At 40.1% G+C, this 20,048-nt stretch overlaps 1 protein-coding gene across 1 annotated transcript; it reads left to right on the forward strand.

The window, feature by feature from the left end:
* The first annotated feature begins 1,274 nt into the window (after positions 1–1,274).
* On the forward strand, positions 1,275–8,418 carry COX7A2L (cytochrome c oxidase subunit 7A2 like). Its single transcript, XM_021546393.3, has 3 exons — positions 1,275–1,405; positions 5,618–5,752; positions 6,686–8,418. Exons 1-3 carry the CDS (start codon positions 1,334–1,336, stop codon positions 6,827–6,829), a joined length of 351 nt encoding a protein of 116 aa, XP_021402068.1. The 5' UTR covers positions 1,275–1,333; the 3' UTR covers positions 6,830–8,418.
* The last annotated feature ends 11,630 nt before the right edge of the window (positions 8,419–20,048 follow it).

The following is a 20,048-nucleotide window of genomic DNA, read 5'->3' on the forward strand; positions in this document are numbered from 1 at the left end:
AGAAGAGGAAGACTGAGCCTGTGGACTAATTAGTATGGGAAACGAGGAAATCATTGACAAATAGAAGATAGAATACAAAGTCATAAGAGAACTAGGTAACTTCTAGCCAATTACCATTAACGCAGCTGTTTGCTAAAATACACACAAAGTAAAACGTTTCGGTAGTTGCTGTGCATGACTTCTGGAACACCACTGAGGACTCAGGTTTGTGTGAATCTGAAATAAATATTCAGTCTTTCTCGAGTGTGCCTGTATCAGCAGTAGTGTGACCAGCAGGATCAGGGAAGTGATAATTCCCCTGCACTGGGGAGGCCACACATCAAGTCCTGTGTCCAGCTCTGGGGCCCCCAGTTCAGGAAAGCCATGGAGGTGCTGGATCGTGTCCAGAGAAGGGCAATGGAGCTGGGGAAGGGTCCGGAGCACAAGTCCTGTGAGAGCAGCTGTGGGAGCTGGGGGTGTTTAGGGAGAAAAAAGGGGTGACCTTGTCACTCCACAATTCCCTGAGCGGGGCTGTAGCCAGGTGGGGGTCAGCCGCCTGTGCCAGGCAACCAGCAGCAGGATGGGAGGAAATGACCTCAAACTTCCCCTGGGGAGGATTAGGTGTAGGAATTTTTTCACAGAAAGAGCGCTTGGGCCCTGAAATGCTCTGCCCGGGGGATGCTGGAGTCACCGTCCCTGGAGGCGTGTAGGGAGAGCCTGCACGTGCCCTCAGCGCCCTGCTCTCGTTACACGGTGGCGATCGCTCATAGCTGGGACACGGTGCTCTCGGAGTCTTTCCCAGCCTCAGTGATTCCGTGACTACCGGAATCGCTCGCTGCACAGCGGCTGCCCACGGCCCGGCCGAGCAGCGCCCCCGGCCCACGCCGCCCTCACCCCGCGGGCCGGGCGGGGCGGTGTGTGGGACACAGCCGGGCGTGGGCGGAGCCTCGCCTCCCGCCCGCGCCGATTGGCTGACGCGAACCACGCCCCCGTCCCGCCCGCGCCGATTGGCTGATGCTAACCACGCCCCGTCCCGCCCGCCCCGGGCTCGCGTCCCGCCCCCGCCATCCCTGCCGCCGCCGCCCCGCCGCGGCGGGGGCTCAGCCTCTCTGCCTGACTGGAAATTGCCGCCGGCCGTGCTCGGCAGAGCCGAGCTCGCACCGCTTTGGTGCAGGCTACTGTGCTTTTTAATTTTTTTCCTTTTTTTCAGTCTCGTTCTTTCCGCGCCTTCCCGCGCAGGCGTCCCTGCGAGCCGGCGGGGCCCTTGAACGTTAGGGCGCCGCAAAGAAGCGGGCGGGGGCGGGGCGGGTCCTTTGGGCCCAGCGGTCGCAGCCGGTGCCCGCCCCGGCCCGCCATGTACTACAGGTTCAGCGGCTTCACGCAGCGCCTGGTCGGGGCCACGGCGGCCGCCGCCTATTCCCCACAGGTAACAGCGGGAGCGGTGCCGGGCGGGGGCTGCGGCGCCGCGGGCCCCGGCCCAGCCGGGAGGGATCGGCCGCCCCGCGGGCGCCGAGCGCGGCCGGCCCCTCGCGTGACCTTGGGCCGGGCGGGAGCGCGCCCCGCGCTGCAGCGCTCGGGGCAGCGTCGGGATGGGCTGCGGGTTACAGCGAGAAGTTAACGCGCTTCCATCGCACAGGACTGCTCCAGAGTGAGCGGTGCCTGGCGGGGTTTTGAAGTCGCCGACTCACGGAATCAGTTAGGTTGAAAAGACCGAGTGCAGCCTGTGACCGAACACCTCCGTGTCAACCGGACCATGGCACCGAGTGCCACGTCCAGGCTTTCCTTAAACACCTCCGGGGACAGCGACTCCATCACCTTTTCTCTTTGGTTTTTTTTCGTTTTGCGGGTTAGGGTTTAGAGTTATGGTTTGGGATTAGGTAGAGCCTCTGCATTGTTGTGGGGCTGGTGGCAGCAGGTTTGTGGTGTTGCTCCGGAGGTACTGCGAGGCAGGAGGGCAGCAGCTCCAAAGCAGCACTGTTCCCTACTCAGCACTTACATCCAGGTGCTGTGTCCAGCTGTGGGCTTCCCGCTCTGGGAATGGCAACTGGAGCAAGTTCAGCAGAGGTCAGCAGCTAGCTGAGCTTAGCAGAATGGAGCCAGGCTTTGCACAGTGGTCCATGGTGGGAAGGCAAAAGACACCAGGCATAAACTGCAAGAAGAGAGGTTCAAGCTGGACAAGAAGGAAAGACATGCTTTCAAGAAGGAAAGACATGTTCATGGTGGGAAGAGTCAGGCAGTGGAGCTGCTGCCCAGACAGGGAGGCTGTGCACTGTACTCAGAGGCTTGCCAGGCCAGACAAAACCCACAGCAACCTGGAGTCACCTCGCTCTGGACTAAAGAGGATTAGAGGGCCCTTCCATCCTGAATTACCCTAGGATCTTAAATAAACACTGAGGTAACAGAGAGTTTCTGATATGGCAGTTTCTGTCCCAAGAAAGGTTTTTCGTCCTTGTCTTTCCCCATCTCTTTGGAAGGCTTCCTGGATAGCTGTTGGGGGTCAGGGGTACAAGAAATGGAAGAGAGCAGAATAAATAATATTCTAGTATGTACAGCACTTATACAGTAGCAATATATCCAACACTAATGCAGGGGCACTTCTTACCTCTCTAGACAAAGTTATGGTCAGAGAATAAGCATTGATACTTCATTTACATAGTGTAGGTCAAAGGCTTGGGGGAGGAATGGGGAAAGGCTTCAAGCCTAAACAGTAAATAACCTCCTACATTTTTAAAAGTTACTTTCAGTCCCTTTTTATAATGTTATTAGGCCAGCTTTTTTGTAGAATTTCCTTTTTTTTCCCTAAGCTTGACTGAATTCCCAGGTCACACATTTGGATACATCAGTCTGCTAAAGAAGTTTTCAATAAACAGCAGTTGAAATATAAGGGTAATCCCATGAGTGTTAAGGTGTTAAGTTCAAAAAAAAGTAAATTTTTTCCTATTGATTTAATTGCTCCATTTATTAGACGTATAGTTCAGCATGTAAAGTGGTTTGCTTTTTATGCTTCTGTTTATTTTGATGTTTCTTGAAAAAGAGGATGAAGACATCCTGCCATTCAAATTCTCCTTGGTAAAATAGGAAGTATATTAATTCTCTGTGTTCTGTACTGTTACATTCTGGTGCTTCCCAATAGAATACTGTTTTGCTGCAGGATTAAGCTTACCACGGGCTTGCAAAATATCAGTCTAAACGGATTTCAGAAATTATTTTGCTGACAGTAACATAACTAACAGCTTATACTAACAAAAACAGTCTCTTGAGTTTGAAATCCATCCTGTTCTTTCCATCTCAAACTTACCATGCTTAGAAGACTTAATTTTGCATTTAACAAAGTTGTATAAAGTAGTCTGAACAATTTATGTTTGAATACATGGGAACTTCTGTAGCTAGTTGAAGAGTAAAATAGTTTCAAAATTACTCCTCATATTTAGGAGGATAATGACTGCCATAACCATAACAAATTCAATAAAAATATTAATTGAAAGAGTTAGCTTATGTTTAAAGTACAATCACTGGGACCAGTTTCAAATGGTGTCAGATGAGGACAAGTACATGAACTTTTCCCTATTTCTTCTACTGAACATGATCCTAGCAGGAATTTACTTGTACTACAGTATCTTCACTTCATACAACTTATTTTGCTTGTAGCTATTTAAAGCCCCCATGAGCCACAGATATTCTGATTTTAGCCAATATGAATTGCTTAGAGTTTGTTGAGAATCTATAATAATAAAATAATCTATAATAATACATAACCTTTTATGCCCTTGATAATATATACACAAAATCACTGTCACTGGATCATCATCCCTGTACAAAGATTCAAGTGGTTTTAGCTAAGAGCCTCACAATGAATGCAAGTGAAATTTTACATTGGTGAAGAACCCTAATTAATGCAGTGTCTGGGTTAAGCAAACTGAACTGTCTCCTTTCTGCAGCATGTGTTTTGTTGTCCTCTTTCCTGAAGCCAGTGAACAACATTAATGTGTTTTATTTAAATTGCTAAATGATGTTCTTAAGTGGCACCATGCTGATTTGGAAGTAATTTACAGTACATTGATGATTATGTGAGTTTTCTGAATTGGTTCCATTTGATTTCATAGTGAAGTTTGTCACTTTCGTAAGGCTGAAAAAATATGCAATAACCTAGAGTTGCTGATTTACTAACTGTTGAAGTTATTAGTTAGCACTGCTCCTGAAAGCATTGGGCTCTCCAGAAAGCAGAAGGGAGATTCAGAACTGGAAACTTTAAGGCACAGAAAAGATGTGCATTTTCACATTTCCTGCAATACTAACAATCAAGAAGGCAACAAAAAGTTTGGAGAAGAAATCGCCTGCACATTTAGTATAAACATCTGTTCTAGTTATTTCTGTCAAATCACCAACTTTTTAAAGAAAAATCTAGTGCAGTACTTAAAAGTCCTATAGACAAAAATAGTTGTCCAAAATTGCTTGCTTCAAGGCCTCTGATGTAGCTGGTATGTAACCTTGAATACATAGTTAGTAACTTCTCCCAGCTAATAATAGTTCCTTAGATGCTTCCTGTGATGCTTCCTTAGATGCTTAGATGCACTGTAGCCAGAACTGGTCACTGGTCTTAAATAATTCAGTCAGTGCTTGCCTTCTGTGCTAGTCTGCTCTGGAGGAAGGCATTAGTTACTGAATTTGCCAAGAAATTCAGTTTTGCTGAAACCAGAATTTCAGCGCAGTCTTAACTTGACCCATGGTTGCTTCTGTTTGTAATAAAAACCTGTTGCATTAAACTAACTGTACAATGCTTTTAATTTCTGTGGCAAGTTAGGAAAAAGCTCTCAATTTAGGGAAAAACTCAAAGTTTTTTGAGAGCTACAATGTAAAACATCACTTCTGTGTTTCTAGACAGCTTAAATTTAACTATAGTAATAAAGACAAGGAGGACACCTCATATTGGCTTTGACTTTGTGCCCTTAATCACAGAACTGAATTATGGAGTTTCTAGGTAATGCAAATGTAGAGTACAACCTTCTGAACAGAAAGGAATTTGAGCTGTGCTGCTCATGGGGAGTATATTGGAGTGTGGGAAGCTGCAGCAACATTTCAACTATAAGGTGTAACTACATAACACCTGCACAAAATTTCTACTATATCAGTGTCTCTGAAGGGCCTTGAGCACCGCATACAATTTCTGTATGACCCAAATTATCCTCATACTTTTTTTAATCCCCAAACTATACATCCAAATTAAGGCCCAGTTATTTATGGCTATTGCTTGCAGCGCTCAGGAGGTAGAGCTCATTCCTCACTCTGACCTTAGCATCAGAGATCCTTGATCCTAATCCTACTGCTCAGAGAGTCCTAGATAGGCTGTGTGCAAAACAGAAGCAGTAATTTGGACTAAGTACCCGCACAGAAAAATAACAGCTATAAATTCATGGCATGAGGAGATTGGAAAGGAGGCTGCTATTTTCCTTGCTAAGCTCTGACCCCAGGTTGTCACTGAGATATCAGTGGGCCAACAATGTATTTATCACAAGTCTTCATATCAGATAAATACTCCGTGATGTATCCTTGTAAGGGCTGGCAGTGTGCCTGCCTAATGTAACAATTGGTACATTTGCAAGTGTGATATACCTTGATATTTTAATCTTTATTTATGCAGGGACTCAAACCATTAGTTCCCACCATTGAATCCCCAGATCTGATTTTTGGGACAAGTAAACCTGCTCCAGGTTTACCAGCAGCTGATCCTTTCTTGAGTACAAACAAGGTGCCAGACCTACAGAAGGTTTTTCAGGTAATGACAACTTTGAGAGTAATTTAAAGAAAACTGGAGAATGGGACATACCTGTCCTTATTTTAACATAGCTAACTACTTTTGCCATTCTACAATACCTAAATTCTGTAAAGTCTAGTCAAGAAACTGTCATCTACAGTATAACCTGTGTACCTGTACTATATACTATAAAGTATATACTACTTGTACTGTATACAAGTATATACTACTTGTACTATATACTATAAAGTATATAATATGCCTTGTATAGTAGATAAATACAGAAAGTGGATAAATGCAGTAACATTGTATTTTTGCTAAAGTTGGTTGTTGTATTGTTTGACTATTGGAAGCACTTTTCTCTCACTTTACGCCACGTGTGTGCCTTAAAGCAGATGTAGAAGAGCAAAGCAAATCTGGTTTGTGTATAATAATTTGAATGTTGCTGAAGCTGTTTATAGTGCAGTATAAGAGCAGCACAGTAAAGTTTTCAAAGCCAGTTTGTTAGCTATGGAATTTCTAAATGTAGGACTTTCCTTAAAACAAATTAGTTAAGCTTTTCTTTAAGCGTCAAGAATGTGCTTTATATAATATTCCCTTTTCTCTCTTACATGCCACTTCCATTTGGAATGTGTCAGTCTGACTTGGTGAATATTTTTTTATACATATCTTTTCACATTCTGTTGTTCATGACACTTCTCCATCCAGGTCCTCTTGAGAAACATTTCAAGATACATTCTTTCTGCTTGCACTTAACAGCTTTGGCTAACAAAAGTAACTTGCCTTTGCATTTGTCTTGCTAGACAAAATACACTTGGTTGTAGCGAGCCTATTTGTCAGGAGGTTTCCTTCTCTGAAGTCTCTTAATTTACCCAAGGTAGCTTATTCCTTAATGACCTCAGTGTGGTTGTTAATTTCTTTTTTGCTTGTTTTCTCCTTGAACTCTTCCCACAGAGATCAGATGGACTGCCAATACACCTGAAGCTAGGATATCCAGACAGGATGCTCTATCGGACCACGATGGCTCTGACAATAGGAGGAACTATCTACTGTCTGGTAGCATTGTTCTTTGCCTCACGGCCAAAGAAAGAAAAATAAATGAAACCACACCTCATGGGACTCTCAGCACTCCTCTGAAGGATCTCCTGCATGTGCCACTTTGCACTTAAATCTGTTCCCTGTGATGACATAGGGTTCATTATTCAGATCGGATTTCTTGGAGAAAATGTTTTTAAATCGGTTGCCTTATGTATTCTAAAACACCAATATAAACAGAGAAATACAATATTTTAACATATGGTTGTAGCTTTTCTTGTCTTGCAAGAGTTCATAAACAGTTGGAGAAAGTTAAGCTTTTCCTTCCATCTCTCACCCAACTTAAACAATATTAGAGAGAGGACAGGACAAATAATTTGTGAGCTATGCACCACATTCCTTAGTGGATGCTACTAGTTTCCAAAATACTAAAAGCAAAAAAAATTAATTATAGCATACTGGGAACCTGTTTCTGTCCTATACTTTTCCAAATCCTGGTATATTAGTAAATACTATACCACCTCTGGTGGTAGGACAAAGGGCTTGTCTCCCTGGAGCATTTAAAGTGGATTTATTCCATAACTGTAGCATCAATGTATGCAGCAGAGTGCACCATTATTGTAGCATCAGTTACACCCGTTTTTGGACTTTTCTTTGTTAAACTGTATTATCATGCAATAAAGATAGCTACATGAATACTCAAAGAGGCAAGTCTCAAAAGTTTCAGAGCATTTCAGCACGCCTGGTGGTAAAATAAACATATTGGTACATATATAGGTTCAACTTGAAGATCTCAAATAATACAGTTGATTCAGCTACCTTGCTGTCATCTTTTTGAGATGGAAAATCTCTTAAAACCTCTCCCAGACTGCACTGTGTGTTTAACTATAATTTTTGGTGAAACAGGTTGCTGTCAAAATTCAGCTACTTACTATTTCCAGTGCCTGCAGATAGCTGTTTATGTACACTCATTTCTGTGGATGGGAGAGAGATAAGCCAGTACAACCCTTTATATTACCCTTGTAATAACATAGCCTTGAACTGTAAGCTTCATACAAGTCTTCACAAAATGCATCCTCTATAATTTCATAGTTCCTCCTCTGCCCCTGAACATTGATTTTCTGGCCTCTGTAAAGACCCATCTGACTCAGAACTGTGCAGAAACAACCTTCAAAGTTAATAAGAAAAATAGTTGATAAACTAAAACTGCCTTTGTTCAATCTTTACTAAAAAAAATATCTGATTTTTTTCCACTTAAGTTACATCAAAGCCTTATTACTGCTTTATAGGAAAGAAAAAAGCTGCTTGTACTGTGATCTCAGGTTTCTGTCAATGTTGGTATTTTGGGATGGGAGAGATTTAAGTAAATGAAAAATAATTTTGTAAGGACAGCAAGAGTCAAAGAATAGCATAGAATAAATTGTGCAGGAGCTGACAGTTTTGTTGCCTGTACTGATAAAATATATTCTCCTCAGTAGCCCATGCTTCCATGGTACTCAGTTTTGGGCTGTAGGCTGTTAAATACTCCAGTAAAGAAAAGAAATAAGAAAAAAAGAGAAAGAGCACGGTAGGTTGTTGTCTGTCTTCCCTATATACCATCTATCAAGGACTGCCTACAAGAATTTTCTAATAAAAGATATTGTGCACGTAAACTTGACAGATAGATTTCCATGAAGCTGAACTCTGTTCTGAGTATTTCCATGCTTGTAATTTTCTGATTTGGTTTGGGTTTTATTGGAGGGGTGGGTTAGGGATTTTCTTTTTTTGTTTGTTTTTGTGATAGTACTGGGGTTTTTTTGGTTTAAACTGACTATTTTTAGTGCTCATCTAGCGGGTAACAAGTTTCTGCTTGTTTCTAAAGCAGATTTGGTAAAATAACCAAGCTGTTATCCCACAGCTCATTAGCCTGTGGGAATACTTTCGTGAAAGGAATGACAGCCTTAGCACTCAGGCCCAGCTTGCTTAAAGTAACTCAGCTAGGACATTGGGTTCATGTCTTGCAGTTAGAGGTCATGGCTAAAGCCATTCTGCTGTCAGAATTGCCATGGGCCTCCCTTTTCCCAGCTCTTTTTCAGCAGCTAAGAACACATGCCAAAGGCACAAAAACCACCCATCAGATTTTGCAAATAAACAAAGATTAAATAATCCATTGCACCTTTCTCCCCCTTCTCGCCCCCAGTGTGTGGAGTTTGAAGAACTTCATTCACTTTGCCCTTCTTGCAAAAACTGACCCAGTTGAAGCAGGATGAGAGCTCTGCTTCAGCTTGTGAGATCACACCCATGGTTCAATTGGGGGTTAAAGAACAGAGGTTTGTCTGCAGCCATTGAGTACTGCTCCAGGTCTGAGAGAAAGGGCAGACTGCATTTCTGCCTCATTAAAGTACTCTGAAAACCCAGAAGGTTTCCAAGCTGTAACTGCATTAGTCTGCAGCAGCAAAATCTTGCCCCTTTCCTCAGTTAGTTTTGAGATCATCATGAAGAAATTGCAACATGGTAAATCCTTTTTCTCCCTAGATAAAACAACTCTTAAATATATCCATTTTAAAATACTGATGCCAGACTCCTGTGAGGATTCAAGAGGGTCTAAGTGTTTTCAATTATTTGTGACACAGAGACCTAATCAGCATCTTAAGCCTTCAAGAACACCCTTACCTCTAAAAGGAGTAGTCTGACTCTGGCCTGATTGTTAAAGAAGCAAATAAGGAGAACCAGGGGTGACTTACAGCATCAAGGCTACTTCAATATTTGAATTGTCATCCCCAGAAGTAAGAATCTGATGGGAACTGCAACTTCATTATAGTGTTCTTGTTTTATAAAGACCTTCTCAAGTTGTCTTAGAAAATATGCAACTTACTGACACAGAGGACTGGAGGGTGGGGAAAAAGCCTTTTTTAAATGATAGCTTATACTCTAGTGTTTTGGTTTGAATGTATATTAGAGAATAAATTACAATAAGCTCTTATACCCCAAGGTGCTGAGTTTGGAAGGGAATGCAGCTGAGATTCAGAATACACTGGAACAAAATTATCTCATGGGTAATCATCCATCCCCCATGGCATTATCTCATTGTTGAGAGACAGTGGTTTTCCTTAAATGATTTCTGTGGCAACCTGGATTCAATAGTTATATCTTTGTAATGGTTTTTAAATACGATCTCCTCCCCTACCTTTTGCGTGGGGGTAGTAGAATAAATGCATTTGAGAAGACATTGATAGTATGCACATATGTCTTACAGCTGCTTTGAAAATCAAAGTATGTTAAGGAGAGGATTGTTCCACAGTATTGTAGTGTGACCATACAGTCTCAACAGCATTTTGCCTTAACATTTGAAATTGTCAACAGACTGATTATTTCCATACTGAGACATTTAACTGTTTGATCTTGCCTTAAAGCAAAGCTTTCAAATTAAAAGGCACTGTAAGGAATGAAAACATGAGAAACTTGAAAATTTGGAATCTAATCTTACAGACCTAAAAAAAGTCAAAATAAGTGTTTAAGAACAGTTTCTTTGCATACATATACACTGTACTTATTCTGCCTTCCAAGAAGCTTTAAGAATCTCAGATTGGATGGGGGATTTTTGGTGACTTCTCTCACAAACCATACCCCTGCAGATCCTAAAATTTGAACAATTCAGATACTTTTTTACAAAGAGAAAAATGGGCATGCATTGGCTAAGTTGTGTGTAAAATAATGCTAAACTGTTCAGAAAAAGGTGCAAGATATCTACATTTTATGACATATTTTTCCCTCTTCCTGCTCTTCACCTCATCACCTCAGTGAAGAGTTCCACTGGGAAGCCAAAGCTTGATCTCTGTTTTAAAATGGACAGTGGGAAGAATTTGTCTGTATTCTAAGCATTAATGTCAAGCAGTAGGCACAACACACAACCTTTTAAGCATTTTGCATATTCAGTACTAATTGCATCTTCATTTATAAAAGATCATTAATTTGAAACAATTCCAGTTAGCTGCAGTGCAAATGATGCACAGATTGCTAAGAGATAGAAGCATATTTGCTGTGAGAGGGAGTGAAGGTATTCCTGTGGATCAGGAAATAAGGTATATGCTGTCAAGCATCAGTGTGGTATCTCACTAACACCAGGTCTTATCTTCTGGTGCTTCTCACGTGATCCCAGACTGCTTTTGGATATGGCACTAGACAGAAGGAACTACTTTTTTTTTGTATATTAATTATCTCAAAATGCAAGAAAGTACATACACCCCCCAGTCTATTGCAGGCAGCCCAGACCTACAAGCCCAGGGGCTACGAGAAGGCAGTGGTCATCCTCTGACTCCAAAGAAACATGATAATCCCTGATAAATTTTTTCCTGCATAATTTTGCCCAGTGGATCCAGTACTGCAAAACTGGGGAGATGGGAGAGAGGGGGAAGTATTTTTCCTCATTTCATCAGCTGCATACCACTCTTGCTTTTCCCCCTTCCTCACTCCCACATTTTTATTCTGAAGACCATGACATTTTTTCTAGCACTTCCTTTTTTACATCATTTCTTAAATATTCTGTCCCACAAAAGAAATGGTTTCTAAGGGCTTCAGAAGAAATGCTGAAATATTCATATCATATTCATATAATTTGTCACATGTATTTTTTCTCTGCAAGCTGGAGCAAGCCCTGGAAGTCTTTGCAAAGTGCACAATCCTGCCAACCCACTGAAAGTCTTACTCTAGTGAGAAGTCTTTGAAAAAGCTGTTCTACAGGTATGAAAACATAGGGGCATCAAATTACTGCTCACAAGCACCAGACTGTATTTCAAAGAAAGAGAGGAAATACTTCTTCCCTGCAATGTTCTTACACTTCAAGCCATGTTACCTCAAATGCATTTTTCTATCCTTTTTCATATCTTCCTTACAATTCAGTCACACATATTCATTTTACTATAAGTGCTTTATCTATTTATGGTGTGGTGCTACCTCAAATATCTTGGATACTTTTCACCACCGAGCCCTAATTTTGCACATCCAAAATTGGAAATTTAGGCACCAGCTATAGTGTGTGTCTATTACAAAGCTCTCACTTGAGGCATGAAGAGAGCTGACAGCATCCCATTCATTATGCCCTGCCTGGGTTAGCCAGATGTTCTTCCAACCACAGGGAGTCATACTTTTGAAAGGTTCTTGTTGCAGGTGAGGAAGATCACCTCTGTAATTTTTAGTTGCTTACCTATACTCACAAGAGAAGGCTGTACATTGTCTAATCCACAATACTGCACAAATGCAAATTGTGTCTTCCCTTAAAGTAAAAACAGAACAGCACTATGGATGAAAACAAAGGGAACATGTTTGGTGGAGAGGAGAGCTTGTAAATGTCAGTTCCACCAACTTGATTCTGACTTGCAGCAAGACTAATGAAATGCAGATTTTCTAGCATAAAGAACAAGTGCTACATATTAAAGCTTGTTCTTGCATAAGCTTAAGGAAAATTTATTAGTCTTCTAATTGGAACTGATTAAGCAATTCTGCTCATATGCAAAACAAAACCCACACTTCATCATATTCATTGTCAGCAGCATAACTCTGCAGAAGTCACAAGAGGCAAGACTTTAGGCTCTTACAAAACAACAGCAGCTACAGGAAAACCCTATTCTGCAGTCAAGCAGGTTGGAGTCCACATAAGTTTCACAAGGTGGAGGCACCAAGCAGTTTGTAGAATTGTATCCTTACACTGTGTTTTCAGAGATGCATATTTTCAAAACAAACCAAAATAGGAATTTTTTGATTTTTCACTTTCAGAGGCTTGCAGGATCCACTTGGAACCCTTCCTGAAACTCTGCAACAGCTTTCCATGGCCACTGAAGAACAGCTCACTAAACAAAGGGCCAAGTTTTCACTTTGACACATTCCAAGCAATGCAAAACCTTACAGAAAATGCCTGTGTAGCCTGCCCACAGAGAAGCTGTGTATTTGATCTCTCTGTACTGCAATATGTATAAAATGTAAACATAATACAGTATCCAAATATGACGGTATTAAAATACTAGAATAACTCCAAAACACACATGCTCTTCAGGAAATTTATCAAGTGTGTGGCATATCTTTACTTTCATGACTAACAGCTTGCAATAAAAAATTGTGGTATGGATTTCCTGGACTCAAATCCCATCTTCTTAATTTAAATTATGTTGGAAAAACCAAACTAAGGGAAATCAGAATCTGTCAGTCTCAGTATTAACTAGAGTCATCCCTTCTTCCAGTTTTGAATATTGTAAACTCAAATGACCACTTGATACATACATTTTATCAGGATCACTGATCTGTGTTTATCCTTTAATCTTTTTAAATTTTAACTGGCTGCATAAGAGTCTTCAAATGCTCAATCAAGACCAAACTGCTCTTAAGGTTCCTTGCTTTTATAACTATTTCTGCTAAAGATCACTATTGTATCTTATCTTGTATTAGCATTCTGATCCTGATAACTGAGCTTTAAAGTTACTGAACTCAGTGCATGAATGAAGAATTATGTGCTTTTTTTCTCAGAACTAACACACAGATATGCATACACAGTGCCTGCAAGGATAATTCTGGTTTTCAGTTGTACTTCAGGAAAAATATATTTCCAGGAAGAGGAATAAATAAGTAAATGGAATCTAGTACTCTAACATTTTGCCTGTAACAAACAGGTTGAACCACTGACTTGAAAAAAATTAAAGTTATGTGAAACCCAACAAAATATATCTTCATGAAAGGGAAAGTTTAAAAAACAGTTTTATCCAGCATGTTGAAATCCACTCTAAACAATTTGGAGTTTAACTATTATCACACTGTCAAACTACGTATTTTAACATTAATTAGGCAAAAATGCACTAAAAATGCCTTGCTACTCCTTTTCTCATTAAATAATTGTTTCAGTTTTACATTGTGAGGAGGTGCATGACTGCTCTCATAGAACTGCAAATGCTGGAGGCACAATGGTCTCTAAATGAGCTTGTGGTCTCAAACAAGTGGTTTTCTATTAATGCATTTTTGTGTGGCAAAATTGCAAAGATCCTATATGCTATAATTTTTAGAGTCAGCTTTGCTAGTACACACAGTGTCAGCACTAGAAGAGCCCGGCCAAGTTACTATAAATGGGACGTATTCCATCTCCTGAGGCTCAATCAGAACAAGTCTTGTTTCTAGCAAGGTATAAACTCATTTTTAGATTGTCTTTCCAAATTCTTCACTATTTTATCAGCACAACTTGTAGGTTGCATAGCAAACTGCCCAAGTTTAATTCTTACTGGCAAAATCCAGACCAAAGTGGAAGTGGTAGTAGTCAAAGAACAAAGTTCTTTATGTTTGGTTTGCAATGATCTGTTACACAAACATTCAAAGTTAGGGTGAAGAGCAGCAGAGGAAAAAAGAAACAAACGCCAAACCATAAAACCAAGACACCTGGCAGAGTTTCTATCAATTTTTACAGATTTTGACAGGGAATGCCTAGAGATTCTTCCCCTCTCAAGATTCCTTACATATTTCATCTCTCCCAGTCAGAAAGATCAAATAGCAGAGAGCAATTTCTTTTCCATGAAGCTCTTTGTAATAGGCCACATCTCTGCATGCCAGACACAGAACTTGTGCAAGATGCCAATGAAAGTGCCAACTGTGAATTTGTGCCAGTACGTGTGACCCATCGTGATGCTCTTTCAGGACAGTAAAGTTGACGGAGTGTGAAGTACAGATCAAACTATAGAGCAATTATAATAAATTTGTCCTTTTACCATCTGAGGTATCCACATAAATCTGTGTTGTCATACCAGCCTGGTGAGATCACCTGCAGAGATAATATAACATAGAGGCTGCAAGATGGGTGACAGTGCTGGGATTTAGATCTCCCCCTTGTTTCTTGGGATGAGACCAGAGCATTTAGTAAAAACACTATATACGGTAGACTCACAATCAATCACCCACTAAACACTGTTACAATGACCAAAAGGTTTGGTTTTTTTTTGGTTTTAATTTGAGAAGAGTTACCAAATTTTTCACTGAGTACCGCATACTTTATAGACCCCAGATGCTGATTTGATTCTCCCTACAAGGAAAAATATGCTTTGCCTGAATCTAGTTCTACCACTTTGTGCTAATTTGTTTTATTTTTCAGACTTGAAATAAAGAGTACAAGAGTGGTATGAAAAATCTATTTTTGTTTAGGAGTGCAGAGTAAGCAAGAACTAGTCTTTTATAATTAAGATTGAAAGTACCTCAGTCATTTTATAATGTATTTCTATAGATACAAGATCCTTGGAGATTTAATGTTATATTTTTATATACCATTTAGAATTTCTGATTTTGATGTAAGTCCTTTTGATTTACTCACAGCACTAATTGCAGTACACCCAGCTATGAGTGAAGCCAAATATTACAGTCCATGTGAATCTTGGCTGGAGTTTCACCTGAGAGATATATGAAAGGGGTGCAGAAACCAATGTAGAAGTAATGGTGTATTTGCTAGAATGTTTTTGCAACAAATAATAATTGATGGCCAGACACATGGGAATTAATCTTAAGTACATGTAATATATATCTTAGATTCACTCTGAAACCACCTTTATCTCATACAAGGTCAGTTATCTGTTCTAAGATAAAGCAGCATTTTTTAGTAGCGATGGCACTGACAACTATGAGCAACTTCAGAGCTGTGTTTGTGGAGAGCAGCTGGGTTCTGCAAGCCAGAACGGTCCATTGGATCTGGCAGCTTGAATAGCCTTGCAGCATCATCTTATCACTATAAATTTTATTTTTGTAGAATTTAGAACAAGCTCTATTATTACTTGCAACAGCTCCATTTTTAAAATAGCAAATTGGTCCTTTATTTGTGGATATTTGTATCATTTTGGTTACAAATCAAATGTGATTTACTCTATTAATCCTTAATTAATAACATTTTCTTAGAAATTAACTATAGGATTTTCATTTCAATCCTGTAACAAAAGGTTTGAAATCTATTTCATGACTTGCACAAGAGGACTTGGGGAAAGAAAAACCAGAGGTGTGGTTCTCAATTTATCTGCTGCAATTGTTATATCTGCTCAAAGTAAATTTAGGATAATGGCATTTTAATTCAATGTTAAGAAAAATTCTGGGGCATTTCTACTTCAAGTTGATCTTAAAGGAGTCCATTTGCTTTGAAACAAAATGTACTAATCTCAGGTCATCTAGCCTTGAAAAGTTGTCACCTTTAGAACAAAATAAAGTACATAATGTTTCTGAACCTTTGAATGACAGTCCACTCCCCTCACCCCCTCAGAAACCGACCCACCAAGCAAAACAACAACAAAAAGCCTCCGCCCCTCTCCAAAACACAGGAGGAAACCCAAACCCACTCTAGAAGCCATTGTACAGAAGCACATGCACAAGTTCTTATAGGTCTCTTTCTCCTTGTGCAGATTAGACTGTTCACTGAATTTAAGCCAATCTTACATAGTTTGTATTCCATGGGAACTGATTGCCTTGACAGAAGGTTTTTAAGAAAACAAAATAAAACTAAATTCATCTGGCTCTCAGTGTAAATGGTTTGATGGTGTTCTTACAAGCACATTTGCCTTTCACAGAGATGAGTGAGTGGAGTTAGCACCCTAGACTAGAATGTAAAATAAAAAAAAAAAAATAAAGGGAAGTTAGGATAGAGACTAATTTTAAGGCTGATTAAGGATAATGGAGACTGAAAAAAAAGTACAGAGGAAAAAATCTGAATGAGGTTTTACAGTGAACTACTACAGATTTTAATAAATTTAGACCAGTACACAGGACATGAAACCCTGAGTCTGCAAAAAGCAAAACTAGAAATGGCATCCAAAAGACAGGAATTATATAAATTATGACACTGAATCTCCCTGCAGTGGTTCCCTAGAATGCCCAAACTACTATGCAAATGAACACCCAAATAGTTTTAATTTTTACCATTACATGGGTGCTAACTACTTTTCCAAGGGAGATATTGCTCTAGGAGTGGACAGGAAAGGCAGATCTTCCATTACAGACCATTAAGAGTTCTGCCTGAGCAAAGCCTAATCCTCTCAGAAGGCAACAAGGGTAGTCAAACATCTCCGTAAAGAGTTTGTTTATAAGTGTTTCTCAGACAAATATATGCTAAGAACATAAGCATCAAGGTGAAGAGGTCTGGGGATGAACACTTGAAAATTATTTAATTTCTATCATTTAGTGGAACTTTGATTATGTAAAACACTCCACAGTTTAATAACACAACATAAAGCAGTCTGGTGCTTAAAACTCAATTATTAAAGTTACTATACTGCTTATTCTAACTGGAATGATTTGAAAACAGTTTCAAATCACTGACCTTTGTGTTTAACCCCAGATATTAAATTTGGATGGTGCAATGTTTCATGTGAATATACTTCTCTTTTCCTTGATGATGACTTGTCCTTCTCCTTTCCAAAAATATGGAAAAGTTAAGAAAATCATATCTTCAAAATACCTTCATTTGAATTTGGTAAGTGTCAAAAATTGGTGCAGCATAAGATTATGCCAAAACTGACCCCCACTTTGAAAGGAACACATGGCATTGGGGAAAAACACATTTCTGATCACCCAAAGGTGACCTGAGGCTTTAAGGACAAGCAGAACTCAAAATCTGTTTTATACAGGGACATATGAAAAGGAAACAAAAATGTCTGGTGAGATGCAGTATTTTCCTTGTCTTTCTGCTGTGCAAACATTTTCATTTCTATAATAGGAGCTTTGCTGAGAATCTGCAATATTTTATTTCACTATGAGCTGATGTTTTTCCCTTAACTAAAATTCAATTATTGCAAAACAAGGACAGAACCCTAGCCAACTCTTAGTTTTTTGTCCCAGTGAAGGACTGTGGCTCTTACTAGAATATGAATACTTGCAGTTCAGCTTTGCAACGGGGACAGTGAACATTCAGCACTTGCCAGGGTAGCAGCATGGTGGCCACCACAATTACATTGCCCAAGGCTGACCTTGGGAAGTTTTCTTGTTAGCGAAACATGGAGGGAGGACAGGAAATTAGCTCAGTGTCTGTTTTGAACAGGCAGAATGCAAAAGTTAAAGACCATCTGTGGAAGATGGACCTTTGAATAACAATGCTTTGATCTTCAAACTGTAGGAATGGATTTGTTTCAACACAGTTGTATGGATGTTGATGACCTATCTTAGGAGCTCACTGGTCACAGGGGCGAGTTTTGCCAGGGTTATTTTTGTCAGAGTCAAATCCATGTTATATATTTGAATAAATGTCTATTAAGTAGCTAATTAGAAGTAGATATTTCTAGCAAAAACTGAGAGGACACTCCACGTTCATGGGAAGTGTGACAGGATGCTGGTAAGACAAGATAAACTTCTCTGTGTGCAGCAGAACAGTTCATGCCTGCTCTCCTGTGGTAGTCACTCTTGGTCTGTCAAACCTCCTCCCTTCAAGGTAACACTTGTCCTGGATCCTCTTTAATATTTTAATCAGGTAACAGACAACATGGAAATAATCTGGCACTACCAACAATCTGACAGACAAGATTACAGGTACAATTTAGCCCCAACAAATCACAGACAGCAGGTGCATTCTGCTGCTTTTTCTGATACTAAGAGCACAAATTTCTCAGCTTCCTACTCTGTCACAGCATCAGTATCAGGATGTTTCCAGAAATTTAATTTTCTGTATTGTGAAGGAGATCAACATTTAAATCATTATCAGAGAGGCATCTATAGACAGAGAGTAGATTAAATCACATATTGCATAACTGACCTCTATATTTCAGTAAACCCTATTCCTTAATAAGTAAAACAGAGCTGAAGATGAGTCCTTTGGGCAAAGCAAAGGGGAGCAATTTCACTGCATCAGACACTAATACCCTGTAGGAGTGAAAGGATAACTGGGAATGGCCCATAGGACCAAAACACCATGGCCAAGTTGGTTTGAGACCATGACTGTCCTCTTTGAGGTGCTCTGACTGCATCACTGCTGTCATCTGTCAGAGCACTGTGATTCAGCTGTATCTGCCACCAGGCACAGCAGTACTACAAGGTCTGCATTCTTTTTTTAAAATGAGGCATTGTGGCATTCTATATTGCACTGAAAAGATGCATTTCTGGTAAAAACATCAATTGCATATATGAAAAGAAGAAAATCTACAAATGTGAAAATCAGTATTTGCCCCAGATAAATATGGAAATCCTGAGTAGCAAGCAGTATAAAAAGGGAGGAAGAAATGAACTTTTCCATAAATTCTTTTCGGGTAAATTCCATCTTTTTAAGCAAAGGTACAAGGAAGTGCACAATTTCTAAAGATATGTAGCAATTTAGTGGCACATAACTGTCAGAACATTGGAAAACCCTACTCACTGTATGCTACTACACCTGGAGCACTGTCATCAGAAACCAATATCAAAAATAGTCATGCTGCAGCAAAATGCTGTTTAATAAGCCACTTCATCAGGACCAGTAATGTGAACAAACACTGCAAACTGCATCCAAATTTGTGGGTCATCAAAGAGTTTTTGTGATCAATAAAATAAAAAGATTTAGCAAGTTGCCAACATGCCTTAGGCATATCCTACTACACAGAATTAACCATGTGTCAGGCAGCACCATTCCCTAGCAACATCAAGTGTTATTATTAGCAACCTGAGACCCAAGGTTATTAGTGAGCTCTGAACTCACAATATTCAGAAGACACAAACCTCTAATACTTTTATTGCTCTCATTCACCAGTTGGTGTTTTAAGCATAATATGTTGTCTCATTAAAAATCATTACATTAATTCTGTGCATGATTAGAATCCACAAAGCCTTTAAAATGAGGAAAGGTCAGCTTCCTTTAGTCTCAGAGAGCATTTAGGTTTATGTTAAAACCTTTTTTAAGGAAAGGGAAAAAGGAATAGTGGTACATATGAGTGTTTCCCCCTAAGGCAGAAATAAAGCCCAAGAAACCAAAGGTCTAAGCTATTAAGGTGTGTTGTATGCTGAAACTGGCTTTGTACAGTTGCAGATGGAAGGCAGGTAAGATTGTCTAAATTTTAGCTTTAGCCACCAGGCTCTGAGCTCCCAGCTCAGTGCACCATTTTTGCCCCATTTCCCGCAGTGCAGCAGTGTCTCAGACTTATTCTCTGAAATGCTTCATGCTTGGCTGATATTTGCTATGTTGGACCCACATGCCCACTAGGAAGTTTTGAAAAGTTCATTAATTATATAAAAAAAATAGTAAGAACATTGCTGTAGAATAAAATCCTCCAGTTGCTGGAAAAGCAATTGGGAACTGCACCCATCTGCTCCACAAGCACATGGGGCAAAGAGACACCTTGTGCTC

The sequence above is a fragment of the Lonchura striata genome, chromosome 3 (assembly GCF_050655825.1).
Source record: "Lonchura striata isolate lonStrDom1 chromosome 3, ASM5065582v1, whole genome shotgun sequence".
Taxonomy (NCBI): Eukaryota; Metazoa; Chordata; class Aves; order Passeriformes; family Estrildidae; genus Lonchura; species Lonchura striata.